At 35.4% G+C, this 20,921-nt stretch overlaps 1 protein-coding gene across 1 annotated transcript; it reads right to left on the bottom strand.

Annotated features, from left to right (window-relative positions):
* Window positions 1-10,920: 10,920 nt before the first annotated feature.
* On the bottom strand, window positions 10,921-20,521 carry LOC124636389. Its single transcript, XM_047172468.1, has 6 exons — window positions 20,453-20,521; window positions 15,995-16,673; window positions 15,722-15,912; window positions 15,201-15,390; window positions 14,168-14,749; window positions 10,921-11,431 (listed from the first exon to the last, which is right to left on the bottom strand). The coding sequence occupies exons 1-6, from the start codon at window positions 20,468-20,470 to the stop codon at window positions 11,172-11,174; spliced, it is 1,920 nt and encodes a 639-aa protein (XP_047028424.1). The 5' UTR covers window positions 20,471-20,521; the 3' UTR covers window positions 10,921-11,171.
* Window positions 20,522-20,921: the final 400 nt, after the last annotated feature.

Here is a 20,921-nt window from a genome sequence, read left to right as displayed (position 1 = left end):
GGGGTACAGCAAATTGGAAAACTTACATGTGTGTGTGGGGGTGATATTATTTTATTACCGTTGTTTGTAATAAGATGTTTTTAAAAAAGAATAAATAAAACACTACTGCGGGTCTGCTGAAAGAGATTTTATTAGAAACTAGCTGATCTCGCGAACTTCGTATCGTTCAAACCTTCCCTGAACCTCTACATTTTAAAACCAAAATCAGCTCAATCGGCCCAGCCGTTCTCGAGTTTTAATCAGACTAACGAACAACAATTCATTTTTATTTATATAGATAAGCAGTACCTTTTTACTATTTTATGTCATGTCTATTTCTTTCATGTATAGTGTTGTTGTTTACATAAATGGTTAAATAAATAAAACCCAAGGTAGGTAAAGACAATTACCTTTTTTGTGAGCGTTGCTTTGCTATTATATTTATTTAGGGGTATTTAATGAAACAAAACAACCATTTAAAACATATAATTCCAGAGCTACAAAGGCTGGTTATCGTGACGTCATCGCACTTCCTGTATCCTCTCAACTAGCGTCCGATGTCCTCCGACCCCTGTCTTGTCCCTCGTTTTATTAGTTTGTCCTATCCAAGGTGCGGGCTCTTTAGTGCTCACGACACGGGGACGATACGACTGGCAGAACTGTAGCTACATATTTATTGTCTATTTTTATACTCACACAAGATAGTTATCTGTAGAAAAATACGACGTTGATAGGTATTGGGTCTTAGGATAAATTGTATACGACCATGGTCTATCAGTGTGCTCAGTTTTACGTTTTACCCAACTATATAAAGTAGTTCATCATTATAGCCGCTAATAATCTTATAATCTAAATTACTTTTAAAATGTTACACATTTATTACATATGTATATTAATGTTACACATATACGTATCTTCAAGATCTAATAATGAATCTAAAATGAACCCACTTACTTCCAACATCTACTAATTCTAATAATAACTATAGTAACAGAAGGATATAATAGCTCGAAACATCTTTATACATATCTACATTTAATAGCAAGCATGCCCTAATATAAGTACATCAGTAAAATGTAATCAAAAAAGAAATATTAAAAACAATACAAAATGAAAAAGTAATTTTAATAACATGGGATTACGCAGCTGTCAATTCAATATGAAAGTAAACAATATTGTCGAAAAGCAATCGTGCAGTGTAAATATTTAATAATCGCCATCTGGCTCGTGCGTCCCCGGCTGCACATTATACACGGACGGGGCAGGACCGATGTTTTCTTCAAAACTCCTATAATCCACTGCTCGCCTAGTAGCCTAGTACAATAAAACAATATCTAAGGGCGTTGAAACTTATGTTATGTGGTTAGTACAGAGTACACACATCAATTTGTCTTTCGTTAATTACATTTTCAACCTTATCACAATAGTGGAAAGTTAATGTTTGATTGGCATGTAGCAGATTCGGGCGGGCTGACCCCCTGTCCCCTTTACCTAAGACTATGGTGAAAAGCACTTCTGTCAGTGAACTGATAGTTCAAATGTTGCTTGGTTCTTCCGGGCGACACCGCTCGGTTAGTACAAGCAGTGCTGCGCGTAGGACAAATATCTCTACAAATGATGACACCTGGAACCGCACGATAGGTACGTTTTTTGATGCGTGAAATGTGTTGTGCGTACAAAAATCTAGAAAATATCTGCTGTGGAAGCGAGCGCTATAAAAAAGTCACGAGTAGGAGAAACCGCTGTACAAACCTAGTATAAAGTACTCGCTCCATCCAGTGATACTCGGCGTCTAATATCAGGGCCTGTAGAGTAGGTATGTGACCTCCTTTCGTAATAAATGACACTAGGCTACATAATGTGTTTTCGTGAGGGCACGGCTGGGCCAAGGATTACTCGACGTGCCATCTGTTTCCTCTTATGATAAGCCTATTAATAATGAAGGGAAATCTATTGTTTTTGATATGAATGGAGTCTTTGAGGCTGTTGATTGAAGGTAACTTAATAAGGAATAAGACATGCTTGAAGGGTATCGATTAAAAAGGAAATGTGTAAGGATGTGATAAGAAGGTGACTTGAAAACCGTTTTTTAGATTTGCAAAGGTTTGCCTGTGGGTCAAAATTTCTTGGAATCCTAAGAAATTTAACACACACAAATACGCAAAATATAACACATGTAGATGTGTTATATTTTGCGTATTTGTTGATAGCCGTATTCATACTCTTGGGACGGCAAGAACTGTTGGTAGTCAAAATTCTGGAATTTGCACAACCAAGGTTTACGTGGTACACAGAATCTGGGTTCTGTAGCTTCTGCCAGTGGTTTTAGTCGGGTCTCGTGAGAATCACTCACGTCCCAGGTAAAAAGTATATACATTCTTCAGCTACATAATTTTACTAGCTATAGATATGTATGTTAAAACTGAAGAGTTTCGTTGCTTGAACAAGCTAACTTCAGAATCTACTGGAAAAATTAATTTTTTTCAGTATCGTATAGCCCATTTATCAAGAATAGCTGATTTTATCCAAAGTTACCTATAGTCAAGGATACCGAATACCCAGCAAGACGCCAGTCTAACCTATCTATTACAAGACCCAAGTTGTGCCGAACTCTCTGACTATATTTAGTGTCTGGTTATCTTCTATGTTATCTGTACGTGATACACTCAGACAAACTTCTGTGCTATATAGATGCTTAGGACAGATTGTAGCTTATTTATGTGGTAGAGGGTTATTTGATCTGGGGTCAAGTTTGTGATTTTATGCAAGTAATTATTGTTTTAAAGAGGTTAGGCGTAGCAAAGTCCTGAAATCGTTGTTCTAAGGTCGTTCATACTATACAAGATACAAACTAAATATGTCTTTAATGACCTATATGATTGTATAATATACATACAAATATGTACATATATGTATTTACAAAAAACCGGCCAAGTGCGAGTCGGACTCGCGCACCGAGGGTTCCGTACGCAAATGCTGTATAGATAAAAAGTGAGTTTCGCGCCAACCGTTCAGTTTAGAACAATCATAGTTATGGTAATTTCGTGAGAGTCAAAATAGTTAATATTTTTTATTTTATAATATAACTAAAATAGTAGGCCAGTACCCTGTAAAAGTTATTTTATTGAAGTTATTTATATACAACATTTTATAGTCATCATTCAGAAATCTGATTGAAAATAACTAATTATGTCTTAAAGGTCATGGGGCATAATCTGACCCGCTTTGTAAAAAGTGGCGGACATGAATCAAAGTAGTTTTAAATCGTGGAGAATGGTATGTCGTTTCTTTGAATATAAATATTTTATTAAAATTCCATGGAGACGAATGTCCAGGATCGTTTGAAAAATATAAAAGACAAGCAGTTTCAGAGGATTGTACAGGTTGCAATGCTAGTTTTTATTGTTAAAGACTTTTCATAAAGAAGGAAGGTGCCAATCCGGATGACCAGGATCTGATGAGGATCTGGAAACCCTGAGAAATCGAGGGCAACTCTTGAATATTGTAGGCACGCATCGAGTCATAACCAGACATGTGAGTGTATTTTTGAGGGTACTGGTAAACAGTGAAGGTTTGGAGCTGATTTGATTATGGAGACTACAGAGAGTCAAGGGAACTCCCGAACGGTATGTTGCAACTACCACGTGTTTGGGCTTATTTTATTCGTATTGGCGAAGACTTTCCACAAAGATAGGTTTGACTGCCATTGTGGGATCGACAGCTAAGATCAGATATAGTTATGGGAACTCCTTTACAATTTATAACGTAACCTTGTGTTGGAGCTTATTTTATTTTAGGTGATGAGAATTCACTACTAACTTGGGTTAAAGCAGCCATTGCAGGAATGGGATCTTTTATTTTTGAGGGATTAATCACCTAAAGAGCCCCAGTTTCAGGCCTTTTTCGAAACCGCCTGACGACTTGTAGCTGTCGAATTGTAACAACGACTTCTAGAGAGTAGGATTCGGGGCTGCTGGCTTTACGTTTCTAGAGCCTTGACAAAAGTGTAATTCTGTCCCTTTCTTTGTTTTATAAAGTCGGCATTATTTTATTTTGTAGCATTTTACAAACAAATCCAACTTCAAACATATAAAACAACAACAAGAAAACAAAAGCAAGAAAGAAATTAAAAAGATGTTAGGTGCATCGGTCTAGAAGTCGGTGTCTAGAGGATGCATCTATATTTATTTAACCACCGAGATCTAGACCGATGCATATAAACAGTTTTCTTGTTGTTTTAGAAGTTGTTTTTTTTTTTTTGTAAAAAGTTTTTATTTTTAACTTTTGTGAAAAGTTCTCGTCAATACGAATAATATAAGCCCAAACACGACGTAACTAAAACATACCGAGTTCTCTCGACTTTCTCACGTCTCCATCATCAGATAAGCTCTAAACCTTCACTGTTTGATAGTATCACCAGACATACATCTGAGAATCAAGTTTTAATCCTATGCATGCCTACAATTTCTGATAGTTGCCCTCAATTTCTCAGGATTTCCATCATCAGATCCTGACCTGATGACAATGGAAATAAACGGCGAGTATACTGTTTCACTACAAAGAAATGATTTCTCAAATCCGTCAAACTTGGTCGTTTAAATTCCCCATTGAAATGAGGAAAATATTTGATGTTTACACCTGATTTTCTCTAGATTCCCATGGTTCACATTGATGCGACTAATGCCATAGTAAATCAGAGCCTTTATCATTATACTGTGCTATATTTATTTCGTATCCGCCGTGGGTATGGTTTTCATACTAAGGTGCCCAATGACCTTTGAATGATTTGAAATTTTTCACAGTTTAGAGGCCATTATATTTAAGAAGTGTTTGATATGAATTTCACTTTTTATTCAAAACTTTAATATCTCTACGCGTTCATGTGAAAAAGGGTAGGTAGTAAGTTTATAATTATTAAAAACATATTTTATGTCATGTAAGCAAAAATAATATTTTAATATTTTATGTAACTTCAAATTTATCATTTTCGCAATTTTTCCTTTATCTGTACTATATAACGTTGCTTCGTGCCGAATTTCAAGATTCTGAGTTCACGGGAAGTACCTTGTAGGTTTTGATTCTAGCGTGTGACGGAAATTCGTCTAAGGTGTCGGTATAACTGCTGTATCTTTTGATCGCGTTAACTTAGAAGTTTGATTTTTTCACTACTTAAAGGGACAATAGACCTTGGTATTTGGTATAAATTTCAATTTGATACTTTTATTCGTTCGTGAGAAATAAGGTAGTAAGTTTCATTTTATTAAAATATTTTTATTTTATATAATATTATTATATAACTAAAAAAATGTGATTTTCGCAATTTTTCCTATATTTGCATTATATGACAATGCTTCATGCCAAATTTCAAGATTGTGAGTTTACGGGAAGTATCCTGTAGGTTTTGATTCCTTTGCGAGTGTCAAAAGTTTGTTGAAAATATCGACATAATTGGCTGTATCTTTTGATTGGCTTTACTTAGAAGTTTGATATTTTCACAGCATAAAGGGACAACAGACCTGAGTATTTCATGTGAATTTCAGCTTGATACGTCCACGCGTTCTTGAGATAAAGGGTCTTGACAGACAGACAGACAGACAGACGGACAACAAAGTGATCCTATAAGGGTTCCGTTTTTTCCTTTTGAGGTACGGAACCCTAAAAAGAGTACAAGTACGTACCTTTATCAGTTATCTAGCGCCATAGGACAAAGAAGTACATATTTATCATAAGTGAATAACTGAAATGACTGATTTCAGTAGTAATCTGAATTCCATGAAGTAACTAGAGAGATATTTAGGGAAAAGTAATGGCAACTATGAAACTAGTTCTGACGCCTTAGCAAAAGTTTGTAATTTCATCTCTCAAGAACCTAAGTTACGTTGCCGAATTATGGATACAAATTATATCGATTAAAACATACAAATTATATCTGCTTAGTGAGATAAAGCTGTAACGTCAATTTCTACATAAATTAATTAAACGGTTTTATTTAGCTCACCCCGTTTGTTTTATTATTTATTAATTCTTGGGTCAAATTTAGAAATTGAAATTTCAGTGCCTTCCTATTGTCAGATTGATCTGAAATTTGGTACACACCTTTAATTCCGATGACAATACAATATAGTAATATCAATAACATTGTAAATCCAAGATGGCCGCTGGTACAAAATGGCGGATTACATATTTTTCCACAACCCCCTCAATATGGGTATCAAATGAAAGGGCTACTCAAGTAGAATACTGTCAGCAACCCCAACGGGGCCCAACAGGGCCAAGGCCTGCCTGGGCTGCGGGATTGTCCTAAAGAGTTACCGTGGTCGTGGTACATAAAAGGCCTACGACGAAAAAGAACGGTTTTTAGTCAGTAAGAGTCTGGCACTCCCTCACCGCTGCTGACCCATGTATAGAATGAAGAATATTCGGTAGGCATTTTCATTAAATACTAAAAACTAGATAATAAAAAATCGGTAAAAAAACTTTTAAGTTAAACGGTTTTAAATCTTATGTGCACTGAAAAATAAAAAATAAAAAAACAGTTACTTACCTATAAACCTACGTAGGTGGTCCCGGTCATATTAGACTAAAATAAAAACGTTATAAAATTTAGCCTATTTTACCCGGGAACAGTGTAGCTTTGATTTTTTTTTAATCGGTCCAGCAGTTTTTGAGATTATCCAGCTCACTAACAAACTTAGTTATTTTTTTCTCTTTGTAATATTAATATAGAAAGATAAGGTAACCAAAAATAGACACAACACAAACGCCGATAACAAACCGCTTACATACACTAATGCCATAAAAAACGAGCCAGCTAAACTCACTCACTCTCTCTTTATGTACCATAAACAGGCTTTGAGGAAAAATATATCAAAACAAAAGGGATCTTGCACAAAAGTATCGGCACATAGACACTCGGTTGCGGAATAATCGGACGTTTATCAGTACGTTTGGGTTAGCAGGGCTGGCTTGCGTAAGAATGAAATCCGTTTATGTACGGATATGTCTGACAGGGCATTTTTTATCATATAAACCTTTATTGATATCCTTTTTTTTGGTATGATATAAAACTGAAAGAATTTACCTGAAATTATCAACGTTGTCTTATATGTCCCCACTCAGAGACATTAGTGATTACTTAAGTCACTCCTTGGTGACAGAATGTCATACAAATCCTTCACTAAGGAATGGCTTAAGTAACCATTAAATGTCTCGGAGAGGGGAGGTTAATGTAAAAAATATATAAACTTCATTAAACACTTGCTGAGTATTTAATAAGATGGCAAAGGAGATTTTTTTTTAATGTTTAAGTAATAGTTTTTATTTCAAATCAAAATTAAACACTGACCTTACACTATTTAATTTCAAATTCTAACAGTTCCCACAAAACGATTGTACAAACATCCCCGAAAATTCCTAAAACCATACAAAGACTTGAAAAACATGTCGAACACGAGTCCAACTCGCTATCATGTATTTATTGGGTCCAGTCCGCGTTTACTTAGGATCGGACCAGGGGCCCGATTCTCCTAATTTTACTTAAGCGACATACGATTCACATTCGACTACGATCCAATCACGACTCGATTACGATTGAAGCGTATGTGGCATTCCGCTATTTTTTTGTTTGAAATAAACGTTTTTATCCTTTTCTATCATTCAATAATGAATCATTTTGTCTGCAAATGTTTTACGATTGCAATATGATTGTAAAGAAAACTACCGTATATACCAAAATCACCAAAATAGCAGACCAGTCGCAAACCAATCGAATGTCGTTGGAATACGATTGGTCTTATATTAGTAGCAGAATGCCCGATATGGTTAAAACTGCTATTGCGATCATATTGCGATTCGATTTCTATTCAATTTTGACATTATTAACTTAGGAGAATCGGGCCCCAGTACGTACATTAATGTGCATACATGTACAATGCTCTGTATCTATAGGTACATCGTCTGGGACACCGTGCGGTTAACTGTTCGCAGTTAAAGGTCGAGATGAGTTGACCCCGATCCTTCTTCTCGTAACTCGACCTATAGTTGGAGTTAAACGGTAACTTTAAGGGGTAGTCCGTTATGTATTGTTGTTGTATTTTTGCATATGTTGTTGAGTTTATGGGAAACGTTATTGATTTTTATTTGCTGGTGATTTGTGGGTCGTTTTTGCATAATAATTGATTTGGGTGGTCAATCGATAGATGTGGCCCAACTAAGACTTACACTATTTACAGGACGTTTTTTGGTCACCGCAATCATTGCGTTTGGATTTAAGTCTGTTTCTCCCTACTTTAAGACCTCATCAGATTTAAGCACTACTTAAAACAAGCTCTCAATCCGAATTATATTTTTCTCCTAAACATTCGGGCATCCCTAGCTTGACCAAAAATTAGTATCTTCAGGGCGTTTTCGGGCACGATGGGGTAGATGTGTTTGTCGCCGACTGTTCCAGGATTATGGCTGATTGATTGTGTGTGCTATTGCTTATGTTGTTAGCCCTGGATTAAGGTCAGTTTCGCACAGAATTACAAGAGTGTAATTTATTGGTGTGCGTAAGTAGGGGATATTTTTTGGTCAACGTGCATTGAGATATTCCGGGATGTCTTAACTTTGTAGTTAGGAAGTTGATAATTTGTTGTTAATTTTATGAGTTTTAAAAATAATATATTACCTACTAATGATTTTGCTTAGTGGTATGCTATTTGCAAACTTGGAGCACGAAATGTAATTTTTTTATGCAAAGATACATTTCTGCAAAACATGCCCGTAAAAGATGGCGTACACAGTCATAACAACAATATTTTGTAAGCACAAAGAATAACACAACAAGAAATATAGTCAAATTCTTAATTCTTTATTCCTGCCAGACGCGACCGAGTCTAGGACAAACTTTGAATACAAAACACAACTTTTATTCAACCTTTAAAATGGCAAGAGCTACTAACTTCGAAATCCCAACCGCAGTGCTATATCACTTAAGATTTTTTCATATTCAACTGCCGTTATTCCCAGAGCGGGCGCGCAAACTTCTTACGAACTTTCTGCAAGCGGATTTCAACTTTATCATCAACGGAGTGGAAGTCAAGACGGTGGCATATAAAAGTTTGTTGAAGTGTTCCCACTGTGACAGCCAATCGTGGTGAAGTAGAATCGCTCTCCGCCAAGGCTCTGTTACAAGGGGCTATCCTTTTTAATACGGCCTCCGCTTTTTACCCTTTGAATTTGAAATAATACAGTCACGTGGTGAGGCGTGATCGGAATATCGCGGCTAGGGCTGCCACCGCGCGGATATTTGCCGAGCGTCGGTTATACTTGCGGTTATTCGGATACTGAAGGGTTGCATATTTGTCAAGGGTGGAAAATTGTTGTGTTCCGCATCTTAGGGTTAAGCGGAATACATAATATGTGGTGGGTCAGCCACAGATTATCCTGTAGTAATAATAAATAAACACTATCCACTTTCCAGCTAACATGACCGTATGACCGTAAATGGGAAGTCTATTCATTTGATATTTATGTGTGGTCCTGATAATATTATTACGGATATTATATCTCAATGAATTTGAGTACATTTTATGCACTTAACTGGCGTTTTAGTTTGAGAATTAACGAGACTTTTATGTGTCAGGGAGTTTTAGAAGTTGTGTTTTCATTTGCCTATATTTTTACAATATTAGTATTCTGGTAACTAAGCACACAAAAAAACAGTACTTAACATTTTTTTTACATATTGTAAGAGAGTTAAAGCTTTTTTTTTTAATTTCAGTTTTTATTTAGTTTTCAAATACCAGGAATGTATTTGTCGGATATTTGATTTCTGATACTGAAAGCCCTGAACCAATCCTAACCAATGTATACGCGTATCTGTGACATTTTGCGAAATAAAGTTTATCGCGTAATATGATCGAAGTTGGGCCCTCTACGTAAATCTTCGTGCAGGACAGGCTACGAATTTTTAGTATCTTTTCATGTGAAGGATATATATTTTTGAGTCTCCCTTTGTTGAAGTAAAGTGATGGGATTGCATACTTTTATGGCTTTACATTATGGTGTGAAGGTACCATAGTTAAATACCTGGTAAAAGATGTCAGTCAAGCTTTCGATTCCTTCATACAAGCTAAAAAGTAATTCTGCTCATATTTTTCTTTACAGAATTATATTATGTTTCATCACATCACACTACAACAAAAGCGTAACAGACACACAAAAAAATTAAATAAATTAATCAATTCACATAGTACTTGAAACTTATAAATACACCGTTATTCTAATTGAAGAGAATTAATCATTTTTTATTTTTATATTTTATCGAAGTTATTGGAGACAAAACTTTATCATAACAAAACAATAAGTAAGTCCATAATAGACAAAAGGTCAATCTAATTAACGAAAGGAATAAAGGGCATACTTTGAAAACATTTAATGAATCAATTATGTTATATCGAAATCCTTTAAATGTCACACAATGTGAATATGACACTAACACCAAACATCCAATATCAATCAATCCAAAACTACAACAGCTATAGATATCCATATCAATCCATTTAACCCTACAACGAACAATTGAAATCATAACCAACTACCAACTTTATCGAGCAGAAACCAACCCGCTGATTGATTCGGCCTAAACGATAGCATTAGGGCTGTTCTGCCGGTCGAATTCGGCTCACGTCCGGCAGCGAAGGGTTGCGGATATTACGTATCCGAATAGTGCGGTCATTCGTACCCACGGCGTTATTAAGTTATCTTGCTTCTTGCTTACATGTGTTGATTTGTTTCCTTGTAATATGTGCAATGACTTGTTGGGTCATTTGTATGTCAGTTTTACATGAGTGATTGATGTAATGTTAATTTTACGAGTTTCGTAAATTGAATAAATACGCTGTTATTAAACCAAAAAATTAAAAATATGGGCTAGCGAAGTAAAGAAATTCAAACCAATTTTATAAAAAGGCTATTTTTAATCAAACCTTTCGATTATTAGAATAATTAGCTCACCAAATATTATAAGTTATATACATAAATAATCGCCTATTAATGATTAAAATACACTTACAACCTAGACTAAGACCTACATTCAAAACCTTTTTACCTAGATACATTTAAAACCTTTTTACCTTAGTTCAGAATCATTATTCATAATCTTTAAAATCCTTCAATATCACAAATGTTATCTTCAGCAACACTAAAAATCAGAAACTCAAATTCATATTTTCATCCGGGTTCATGCTCAGTTCTCCGATGAGTGAATTCTGTTCAGCCGACATGGTACTCCTAAGGCTCGCCACACAGGTCTTGCTCCTCCTCAAAGGAGGTCGGCCCCTGATCCTGCCTTCGTACTTGTGCCTCTTATGGTTCACTGGACTCTCTGTGTCGGAGAGCTCGTCACACTTGCGCTTGCCTGATGATGAAGAGGAGTTGAAGGAGAAGGATCGGTGAGGCGTTGTTGTGGCTGGAAGAGAAGTTTTGTTTTAATATTACAAACTAGACCAAGGTATACAATGTGGATTCAGTCACTTCGTGGTAATGCTCGATAGTTTCTTGAAAGGGTCGTGCTGCATGGCACTCCGATTTTGAAGCGGTTTTTATGTTTCATGTAATTAATTATTGCTAAAACGACTTTGAAATCGTTCCAACATTTTCAACTCAGAAAAGGAAATTATTCATGGCGCTATGTAGGTCTCATAAAACATCAATCAAATGAAAACTGGCAGATTAATAAAACAGTAACAGGACGATTAATAAATCTAAATACTTAAACGGGTGACAAAATTACATGATTAAACCGTCGCCATCAATCTAAAAGTCGAGCAACAAAAAATCTAAGCAACAATTTCCGAAGTGCGAGAGCGGAAAGTAATAAATTTGAAAGAAAAAAAGATTTTAAGAACGCAAGAAAAAAAATGATAAACCACCGTCTCCCAGTATGATTGAAGCGAGCTTCTCATGAATAGAAAAATGCAATATTGCCTGCCACTTGACACGGAACGGAATTACCCGCCGTTGCAAAATTTACGATTTGAATTCCATCCGCCATTTTTTTGCGCCCCAGAAATATCTTTGTGACGTTCCTATAAAGTTTTTGGACGATATCCAGTCGTTGGAAGGTGGTAATAAAATTTTGGTTGGAAGAAACATTTTTCAGCATTTCTGTATCCGAAACAGATGGAACGATATTGCTTGAACATGGAATTTATTCTGTACATCTAGATTCTAGTTAAATGGGACAGATGTACGATCCAAGAAGTTCTTTTATTTATGAAGCAATATCTCCTTTCTGACTGGCATCCTCGAAAAAAGTATTCTGAAATTTCATGTCTGAAAAAATAGCCCCAACTGAGTCCAAAATCTCCTCCTTTCGTTGAAGTTGGTTAAGTTTTTTTTTCAAATGCCATACTTTTCATGGCGCTTTAAAAACAACTTTGTCAGATTGCCTTGGAATCTTTAACTGGTGAAAGCTGTAAGAATATAACGTTGGCATAGAAAACTACAAATACAATAAAGAATATGATCGTTTTCTATAAATTGTCTGCTTGAATACAGATTACTGATGCAAGTTCCGTGACGTACGCAACTGTGTATGTAGTGTCTACTCGTGTAGCTAAACCAACACCATGTTTGGTTTACATGCTTCAATTAGCAACACAAGACACCACATCATATCGATTATGATAATATTCTGATTATTTCATGACTCCTACTATTCACATTTGATCATGTAAGTAAATCATCCTCAAAAGAAATGGCAACTGTCTTTTCAATTTCATCTTTTTACTTAAAAGTAATAACATTTGTGTTTCTAAAGTGAACAAAATTACTTTTACATATCGCCATGTTACCATTTGATTCTCAACCTAATAAACATGTAGAAATAAAACTCATTTTGTTTTGTTCCAACAATATTAAAACTCCTAAGAATTCGAACAGAGTTAAGTGTAGAAGAACAATTTTGATTGCTCGACATTTTATTTAGAAAAAGACAGGCTTATCCGAATAAAATGCAAAAAGTCGAGGAATTTCAGCAGTAAAATGGTGAACAATTCTTTATTGTTGCTTGTCTCACAATGGCTTGTTACTTCCAAGGAAGTTTATTTCCGGATACTAATAAAGGAAATGAGCGCAATATTGTTGTTAAAGGCAGAAAATACAGACGGACAGATCAACAAACAGTTTTGTGACTGACGATGTTTAGGATAGAGAGAAAATGGTCTTGTATCGTTAATTGACTGGTACAATAACGATGAAGAAGAATAAACACACATGATCATCAGAATTTAAATCTATTCTAGAACATATTCGATACTGGAAGCCGGCCCCAACATAATTGGGAAAAGGCTCGGAGGATGATGATGAACATATTCGATAGCAATTGTGTAAGTTACTTGGAATTCAACTTGCATCACTGGTTACAGTGTACATAAGTTAATCACTTTAGGACTACATTCCTATAAGTTCAAATAAGACAACAGACAAACTACCTAAGTATGTAACAAAATTATTCATTGCATCGTAAAAAACTTAAAACCACATTATGAAAATGATACACATTTACCCCAGAAGCTAACTAAACCCGATATTGTCCCGAAATTCTTCAGCACCGCATCAAGCCATTAAAACTCCTACCTTTTTCAAATGAGTTTTATTACCCATGAAATAAGGTCTATTTTCCAATAAAGGTTTGAGTTAAGAAGTTTTGATCGCAAAACATGATGAGGTTGTCAATATTTGCTCGCAATGTTTGCCGTTCGCAGCGAGGGTGAGTTAATACGTTGATTTTAGAACGTAATTATTGGAAAATTTCAAGCAATATGAAAATTGGTGGAAAATTTGATGTGGCTAATACTGGAGTACTCTTGGGTTTACTACATATCTTTGCACAGCACACGAATCTGTGTTAATCGGATAAAGTATTAAAAATTGATGGACATGCACTTTTAATTAGACGCCTTTGAATAAAGTAGTGACCTACTAGGATATGGTAACTGTACCTACTATCAAACTATTACATTCCAAGAAGTTCAAGCTATGTTGTATGTATGTATAGGTAAGTTTCGTCTTCATTATAAATCATAGTACAACATAATACACGCCCGCAAAAGTTACCGCGAACAGGGAAACTGAAGGCAGTCACAAAAATAAACAACTAAAAGACCCCATTAATAGAAAGGAAACCAATAAACGTACTCACCGAAATTACCGCTCTGCTCACCAAAGAACACATTTTTCACAGCTCTCGCCACGCTCGACCAGATGTTTTCTTTAATCGATTCTAGATTCTTATCGATTTCAGTCGATTTCTCATCTGCCGTACCCTGACATTCCTCCACAAGCCTCTTGACACTAACTTTCTTCTTCGTTATCACAAACTTAAACTGAATTTCTGTTTCTTCTTCCGTGTTCGTTAAAACAGATGAGATACAGTTCTGCAATGTCCCAGCTATGTTCGTTGTAAATGCTGATATCGCGTTTCTGCCTACTTCTGGAGTAGCGATACATGTTCTGAATAATTCATTCGATTCTTTTGAGTACTCTAATTCGATTTGGGGGCTGTCTTCTTTAAAGTTTATGGCCCGAGCGTGCATGGTTGAAGGTTCTCCGACAGATGGAGTATTTTCCTGATTGTCAGCAGTTTTTTCTCTTGTTTTCGGAGTTCTTGCCATAATCATGCCCTGATTTTCAAAACGGTTGATTAAAGCTTGGAAGCGAGGGTTTTGGCAGAATTTTGGCCTTTGTGGACCGGGTGTTAGCATTCGCTTTGGCTTTCTCAACACTGAAAAAGAAAATATAAAAGAAACATTCGTCTTGGTTGTTCAACAGAGAAAATTCAAAACTTGGCCAATTTAGGTGGCTTTTGGGAATATGCGAAGTTTTATGTTATATCAGCTGAACATTAAAACTTAGAATAGCTTTAATCATTTCAGACATTAAAATACATAGTAATGATATTTTACATAAACTCATTTAACTTGAACAAATTGTCTGAATGTTATGAGTCTGGCTCGTCGAAAGATGTACAGATATGGCTGTAAAATACCTCTCAACGAGACAAGGTATGCAGATAAAATAATTTTCGGAATATTTTGGCTATTACTCATATGTATTTCGAACCAAAAGATTAGAGTTAAAAAGCACCATTTAAAAAATCATAAAATGGCTTTGTGTTTATGAATCAGTCAGTTTGGACTAAAAACATCCATAAATCGATGATAATTAATTCTTACCTCTCTTAGCTTTAACCTGTTCAAACACGGTATCATCAGCAAACTTGACCTTCTTGGTCTTCATGGAGCCCTCGTTCGAGTCCTGGAAGGTGACATGCTTCTCCGTGCTGTCCTGACTAGCGATACGTATTTTGCTGCCAGTCACTATGATGCTCTTCAGTTTTGGTGCATCCAGATCTGATTTTGAAGGCTGTAAAATAAAAAATGTAAAATTAATGTGGACACAGTTTTGTAGGAATCAGATGACTGTAAAAAGCTCAATAGGTGCCTGCTGAAATTTACTGTACTTGCATATTACATAAGATGATTATATCTTTCTGCAAAATAAAACACACATATACAATTATGTTGCTCTTGGACTATCCCAAGTCCAAAGGTATTCTTTTCAGTATGAACTACATCTTATATGCCATATTTAAGTGATAATAAATAAGATGGACTGACTTTTATTGACGAACCTTGCATGTAGGGACTATTTTATTGCACTCATATTTTTTATTAAAAAAATATAAGACACGTACCTCTATGTTCATACTCTGAGCAGGACTCTCAGTGGTCTCAATCTCTGAGAGTGGAGAGTCAGCTCCTTGGTCAGCGAACAAGGGCCAGCCGTTACCAGCGGGATGGGTGGGCGTGCTGGTGGTGACAATCTGAGCTAGCTTGATCAGGTGCGGCAAGTGGGAGGTCGGGGTTGTCATCTCCTTTTGTGGGTCTGAAATTAATATATTTAGAATAAGGGTAATATCGAAACTGTTAACGAACAAACTGTATTATAAAGTGAATGTTGCACTCACCTATATTACTCTCAATTCTCACAGGTGTAGTCTTAGTAACTGATGGTCCATCAAAGTCATCCCCTATTGTTTCCTCATACTCTTCAACAACTCTCTGCCTCATTAAAGTCAAAAGCTTTTTCGTGTGAGGTGTAGCAGCCCTTTGCCTTTTCGATCTAGGAGTTTTTGGAACTAATTTTGGATGAGGCGTCATATTATCTTCCAATTTAATCCCTTCATCTTCACTACCACTAGACTCGTAATCAACTAAATATTTATTTCTAACAATCGGAGTTATAACAGCAGTTTTACTGTTCTTATTAACAGAAATAATACCTTCATAGTTCTCACCATATTTGCTAACTTTTTCATAAAGGGAATCAAACTTTTCATCTACTTCTTTGAGTTGGGTATTGCTTGCCTCAGCTTCTTTGCCAACTAATTCAGAGATGCTTGTACACTTATCTATGTTGATGAAATCTTCCATTTTATAGAAGATTTTGTTGCACTTTTTACAATGTAAAGGGGTGTGTTCTTTAGTTAAGTGTCTGATGAAGTCTAGATTGAGTTGTTCGGGTTTGCAAAGGAACTGAAATCCACGACAGATGGGGCAGTCGTACGTGAGGCCGTGGGTTACTTTCTCGTGACGTCGGCGGCAATCAGCGCAGCAGAAAACTAGTTGACACACTATACAACGTACCTGTTTTCATCAATGAAATGTTATATATAATATAATTAGTCAATTAATATGTATTTTTTTGGTTTAGCTGCCTAGCAATTAAAAGATAATAAAAAAGTACCGTTCATAATTAAATTGAAATACAAGTTCTTAATACTACAAATATTCGGCTATAAAAACGATTTGTAAAATAGTTCAATAAAATTAATTGTTACAAAGTTATATCGTTTATTTCCAAGAATTAATTTCAATTCGTAAAACAGTTTTATCATTTTATATATTTTACATAATATAAAGTGATTTCATGCCAAATATTTAACTAAATCAAAGGTTCAACATGACCTATCTCACTATTATCTACTTATCAGAAAGTGAAATCCAAAATGCCCAAATAAACAACACTCACAATTCCCCCTACACTAAAACCTTCAAAATCAGTTCCCACTTCCCATTCCCGTATCGTCAAATTCCCATCAGCTGCGGTAACTATTTCCTTACCGCTGTGGTAATTAGGAGCTGCATCGTCTGCATGTGTTTGCGGTTCTAATTGGCTTGTTGACCCGATTGCCAGTTACCGTCAGAATCGCTGTCACTCCTCACCGAACCCAAGGAAATATATAGAGTTGTTACCTAATTGCCACCAGCTACCATTAGTTGCTATCAGTTGATACCCTCGTGGTTTTGAAGATATTCAGCATCTAAAGCAGCTTGACAGCATGACAGCCTTTCTGATAACAAAATGGCTGTCACTCATCCCAGTGAGAAGAAACGGCGCAAATGTATTGAGTTTTTTTCATCCAGTATTGCTAATAGCTAGTTTATTTTGCAAGGTGCAAAAAGCCCCTGTTTTGAATGTCCAAAATTTGATTTGTAGCGATTGGTAGCAACTAATAGTAGCTGGTAGCAATTAGGTAGCAACTCTCTATATGTATGTATTTCGAGGAATGACAGCAATTCTGACGTTAAAGATCGCCAGCTCGCTAGTAATGCCATCATCAGCTGATACTAGATCTATGAACTGATTGCTATTATGATCTTATGATCTTCAGTTGTTGTTGGGTTAGGATTGTGCTTGAGAGTATATTGATTTATGGGGCTGGCATTCTGACAGATTTAGTCCTAATGGGTTGAGTTATTAAGATTGTTAGCTTGTTTACTGATGTTAGTTATACAAACAAGAAAAGTAATAAGTTGAAGTTTAACAGAATTAAAAAAAAATCTTGATGGATGACTGCATGCAGCAAAGAATACACCTACATTTTATTCTATCATGATGAAACTTCTACGGATTTCTTGGTAATATAAAACAAATTATTCGTCATTAAACACTAGATCAAAAATCCAAATCAAAACAAACTTCAAAATATCGAAAACACAACCGAAAAGCAGACTCCCCGACTCCTAACACAATTCGCGATCACAAGCCGAAACCCTAATTCGGATCCAACTAAGGACATTCGAAGTCCGAGTACATTCGCGCACATAACTCTGAACTCGGTACAGGCTTAGCAAAAAGCGAAAGCGTGTTCTCCCCAACCGTATTACCAGCCAAATGTGTAACCAAGGCTACAGCTGATGGAAGGACGTATGTGCTGGGAAAGTGTGATCTAATTTAGACCCTAATTTGTGAGGTGTAGGTTTGATTTTTGATTGTGCTGGTTTTGCAGCAGTTGATTAGTTTTTGTTGGTTAGAGTGTTAAGTTGTTGATGATTTGTTAGCTGAAATTAATGATATTTGTTAATTAATTATTTTTCAATCAACCCCAGGATCTTTTCTTAATTAATTTATTTATGTGATTGAACTAGATCGACATAAGTATATTTATGGTAAACTATTTCCAGTAAACATACTAATAGGATAGGGAGAAAAATATTTTTAATTTCACTTTACCCCTATGAAAAACGTTTCCATTTCCATAAACGCTGGAAATTACATACCCCATTTAACAGTAATTCACCTTAACTACTTAAACACATCAAAACTACAACATACCTACCCTAAATAACATAAGCGACATACTCCTAATACCTTCATATTTGCTGCCACAGCCTACACATAAGCCCCTAATATTTTGACACGTGTGTCACGAGGTGTCACGATGTGTCCCGAAGTGTCCCGACGGGGATCAGCCAGGTAATCATATTGGGAATACGTGTCCTCACTCATAGTGCGTAGAGGGTTAAATACTATATGGTGGATGTTGGATTTTGATGTATCTTGTATCTGAGCTTGTATTAGTAGTGTATTCGTGTAAGTATGATGTTAGGATAGAATCTGTGGTTGTATGTATTATTTTCTAAAGTATTAAGAAACCTATGTATGTATTCAATAGTCATCAGCATTCAAGGAATTTGGCTATTGACATTGACAGTACGAGGTCAATATTTGAATCAATGACATAGGTACTATTTTGCTGCCTTAATTTTTACCTAATAACAAAATTTTAGTAACTAAAACGTTACCAATGGTCAGTTATAACAAAATACGGTGTTAAAAGTATTATTTCATAACACGATATAATTTTGATTAGTTCAATCAGTTATCTCAAACAAAAAAAAACGCACATTTGCCATCAAACATTCATTGACGTTTATGTTTCCTACACTAAAACATTTCCTTAATATATTTTTCATAGCAAAGCGTATCTCCCATCAGGATGGAGTAGATTAATAACTAAACAGTGATGTCCATCGATCCCGGATCCCGGTCCCGGATGGGATTGTTCCCACGGGATCGCTCCAGTGAGCGGCTATACAGATGCAATTAAGATTAACTTTGAACGAGTATTTTTCATTTTACAACGTAAAATGGTGTAAGTATCGGAAATTGATGGCTATTTATTTGTAAGTGTCGTTTTGTTACCGATGGCTTTTAATCTAAGTTTTTATTTTATTATATTTTTTTAAACCCTTTTACAAATATTTGCACTTTTAGATACCGGCTAAAAGTGAAAATCTACACTAACTGACAACATTTAATATTTACAACATTTATAAATGTTTTCTACTGTTGTGAACTTAGCTGGATGAATTAATCGATAAAACTAAACATACCTGTGCATAACATAAGCATCACACAATTATACAGGGTTACTGGTAAGTAGACCGCATCCTTTCAGGAGGTGATAGTATAGGTCAATACGGACAAATTTGACCCTGGGAGACACTGGACAAAAGTTAACCCGTTTCGAGATAATCGAATTTCAAGATCAGTCGTCTAGGTACACGTATAAATTTTCATTATTAGTCAAAAGTCTCGTTTTTGTGGATTTTTGTGTGTTTTTGGATAGAAGATGAATCATTTCATAATAACAAACCATAAAACTGTACAAATCACAGAGGAAATTATAGCGAACAGCAATTACTTTTTTTGTCGATATTTTCTCAAAAATATTACTCTTCATTTTTTTGTGCAGAATACTTTAAAAACATCTACATTTATCTAGCTATCCAAAAAGCCACAAAACACACAAAAATCCGCAAAAACGAGACTTTTAACTAGTAATAAAAATGTATACGTGTACCTAGACGACTTGTAAAGAAAAGATCTTAAAATTCGATTATCTTGAAACGGGTTAACTTTTGCCCAGTGTATCCCAGGGTCAAATTTGTTCGTATTGACCTATACTATCACCTCCTGAAAGGATGCGGTCTACTTACCAGTAACCCTGTATTTAATTATTTTTACATCAGTGTAATTTTTAACTGAAAGCCAAACAGCCAACATAATTCATGTTCTTCATCTTCTTAAACACTCATCACCAACATTTAACCATAGCAGAAACTTCAAAATTACTCACCTCAACAGGCGGTTTCATTGTTATTCCACATTATATAAAACATCCAATAATAACATTTAAATACAAGTGAAAATTAACCACAATATAATTTAATCCAACGCACTTCGTAATCAATCAAATAGATATTTTTTCCTTCTGCGTTTGTAACTGCCAATACGGGTTACAGTGATAAAACATTTTTGTGAAGTACCCACATAATATTTTATTTTCGAACACTTTTTCGGATACGCGTACCAGAGTATAGATTAGATAGATTTCTGGAATTATAGAATTAAATAAATTATTTGTAGTGTTGGTGTCGTTAAGTTTATGTATTATGTAATTTTAATGTATGATTTATCAATATTTCCAGGCAATGACAGTGCACGATAAAAATCCTCGCAAAAACAAATGACAAATATTTAGAAAATAAATCAATATTAATAATCAAACGCTGATAAATATATCCAGCAAAAAGTTGGACACTGAT

This window comes from Helicoverpa zea, chromosome 14 (assembly GCF_022581195.2).
Source record: "Helicoverpa zea isolate HzStark_Cry1AcR chromosome 14, ilHelZeax1.1, whole genome shotgun sequence".
Classification (NCBI taxonomy): domain Eukaryota; kingdom Metazoa; phylum Arthropoda; class Insecta; order Lepidoptera; family Noctuidae; genus Helicoverpa; species Helicoverpa zea.
Note: the sequence above shows the minus strand (reverse complement) of the source record. Positions and strands in the feature narration are given on the sequence as shown.

Excerpts from the sequence above, each read along its gene's own strand:
- LOC124636389 (XM_047172468.1), bottom strand. Across the intron at positions 14,750-15,200 it reads ACAGGTTAAAGCTAAGAGAG|TGTTGAGAAAGCCAAAGCGA; the intron begins GTAAGAATTAAT and ends TTTCTTTTTCAG. Across the intron at positions 11,432-14,167 it reads TGAGCAGAGCGGTAATTTCG|CCACAACAACGCCTCACCGA; the intron begins GTGAGTACGTTT and ends CTTCTCTTCCAG.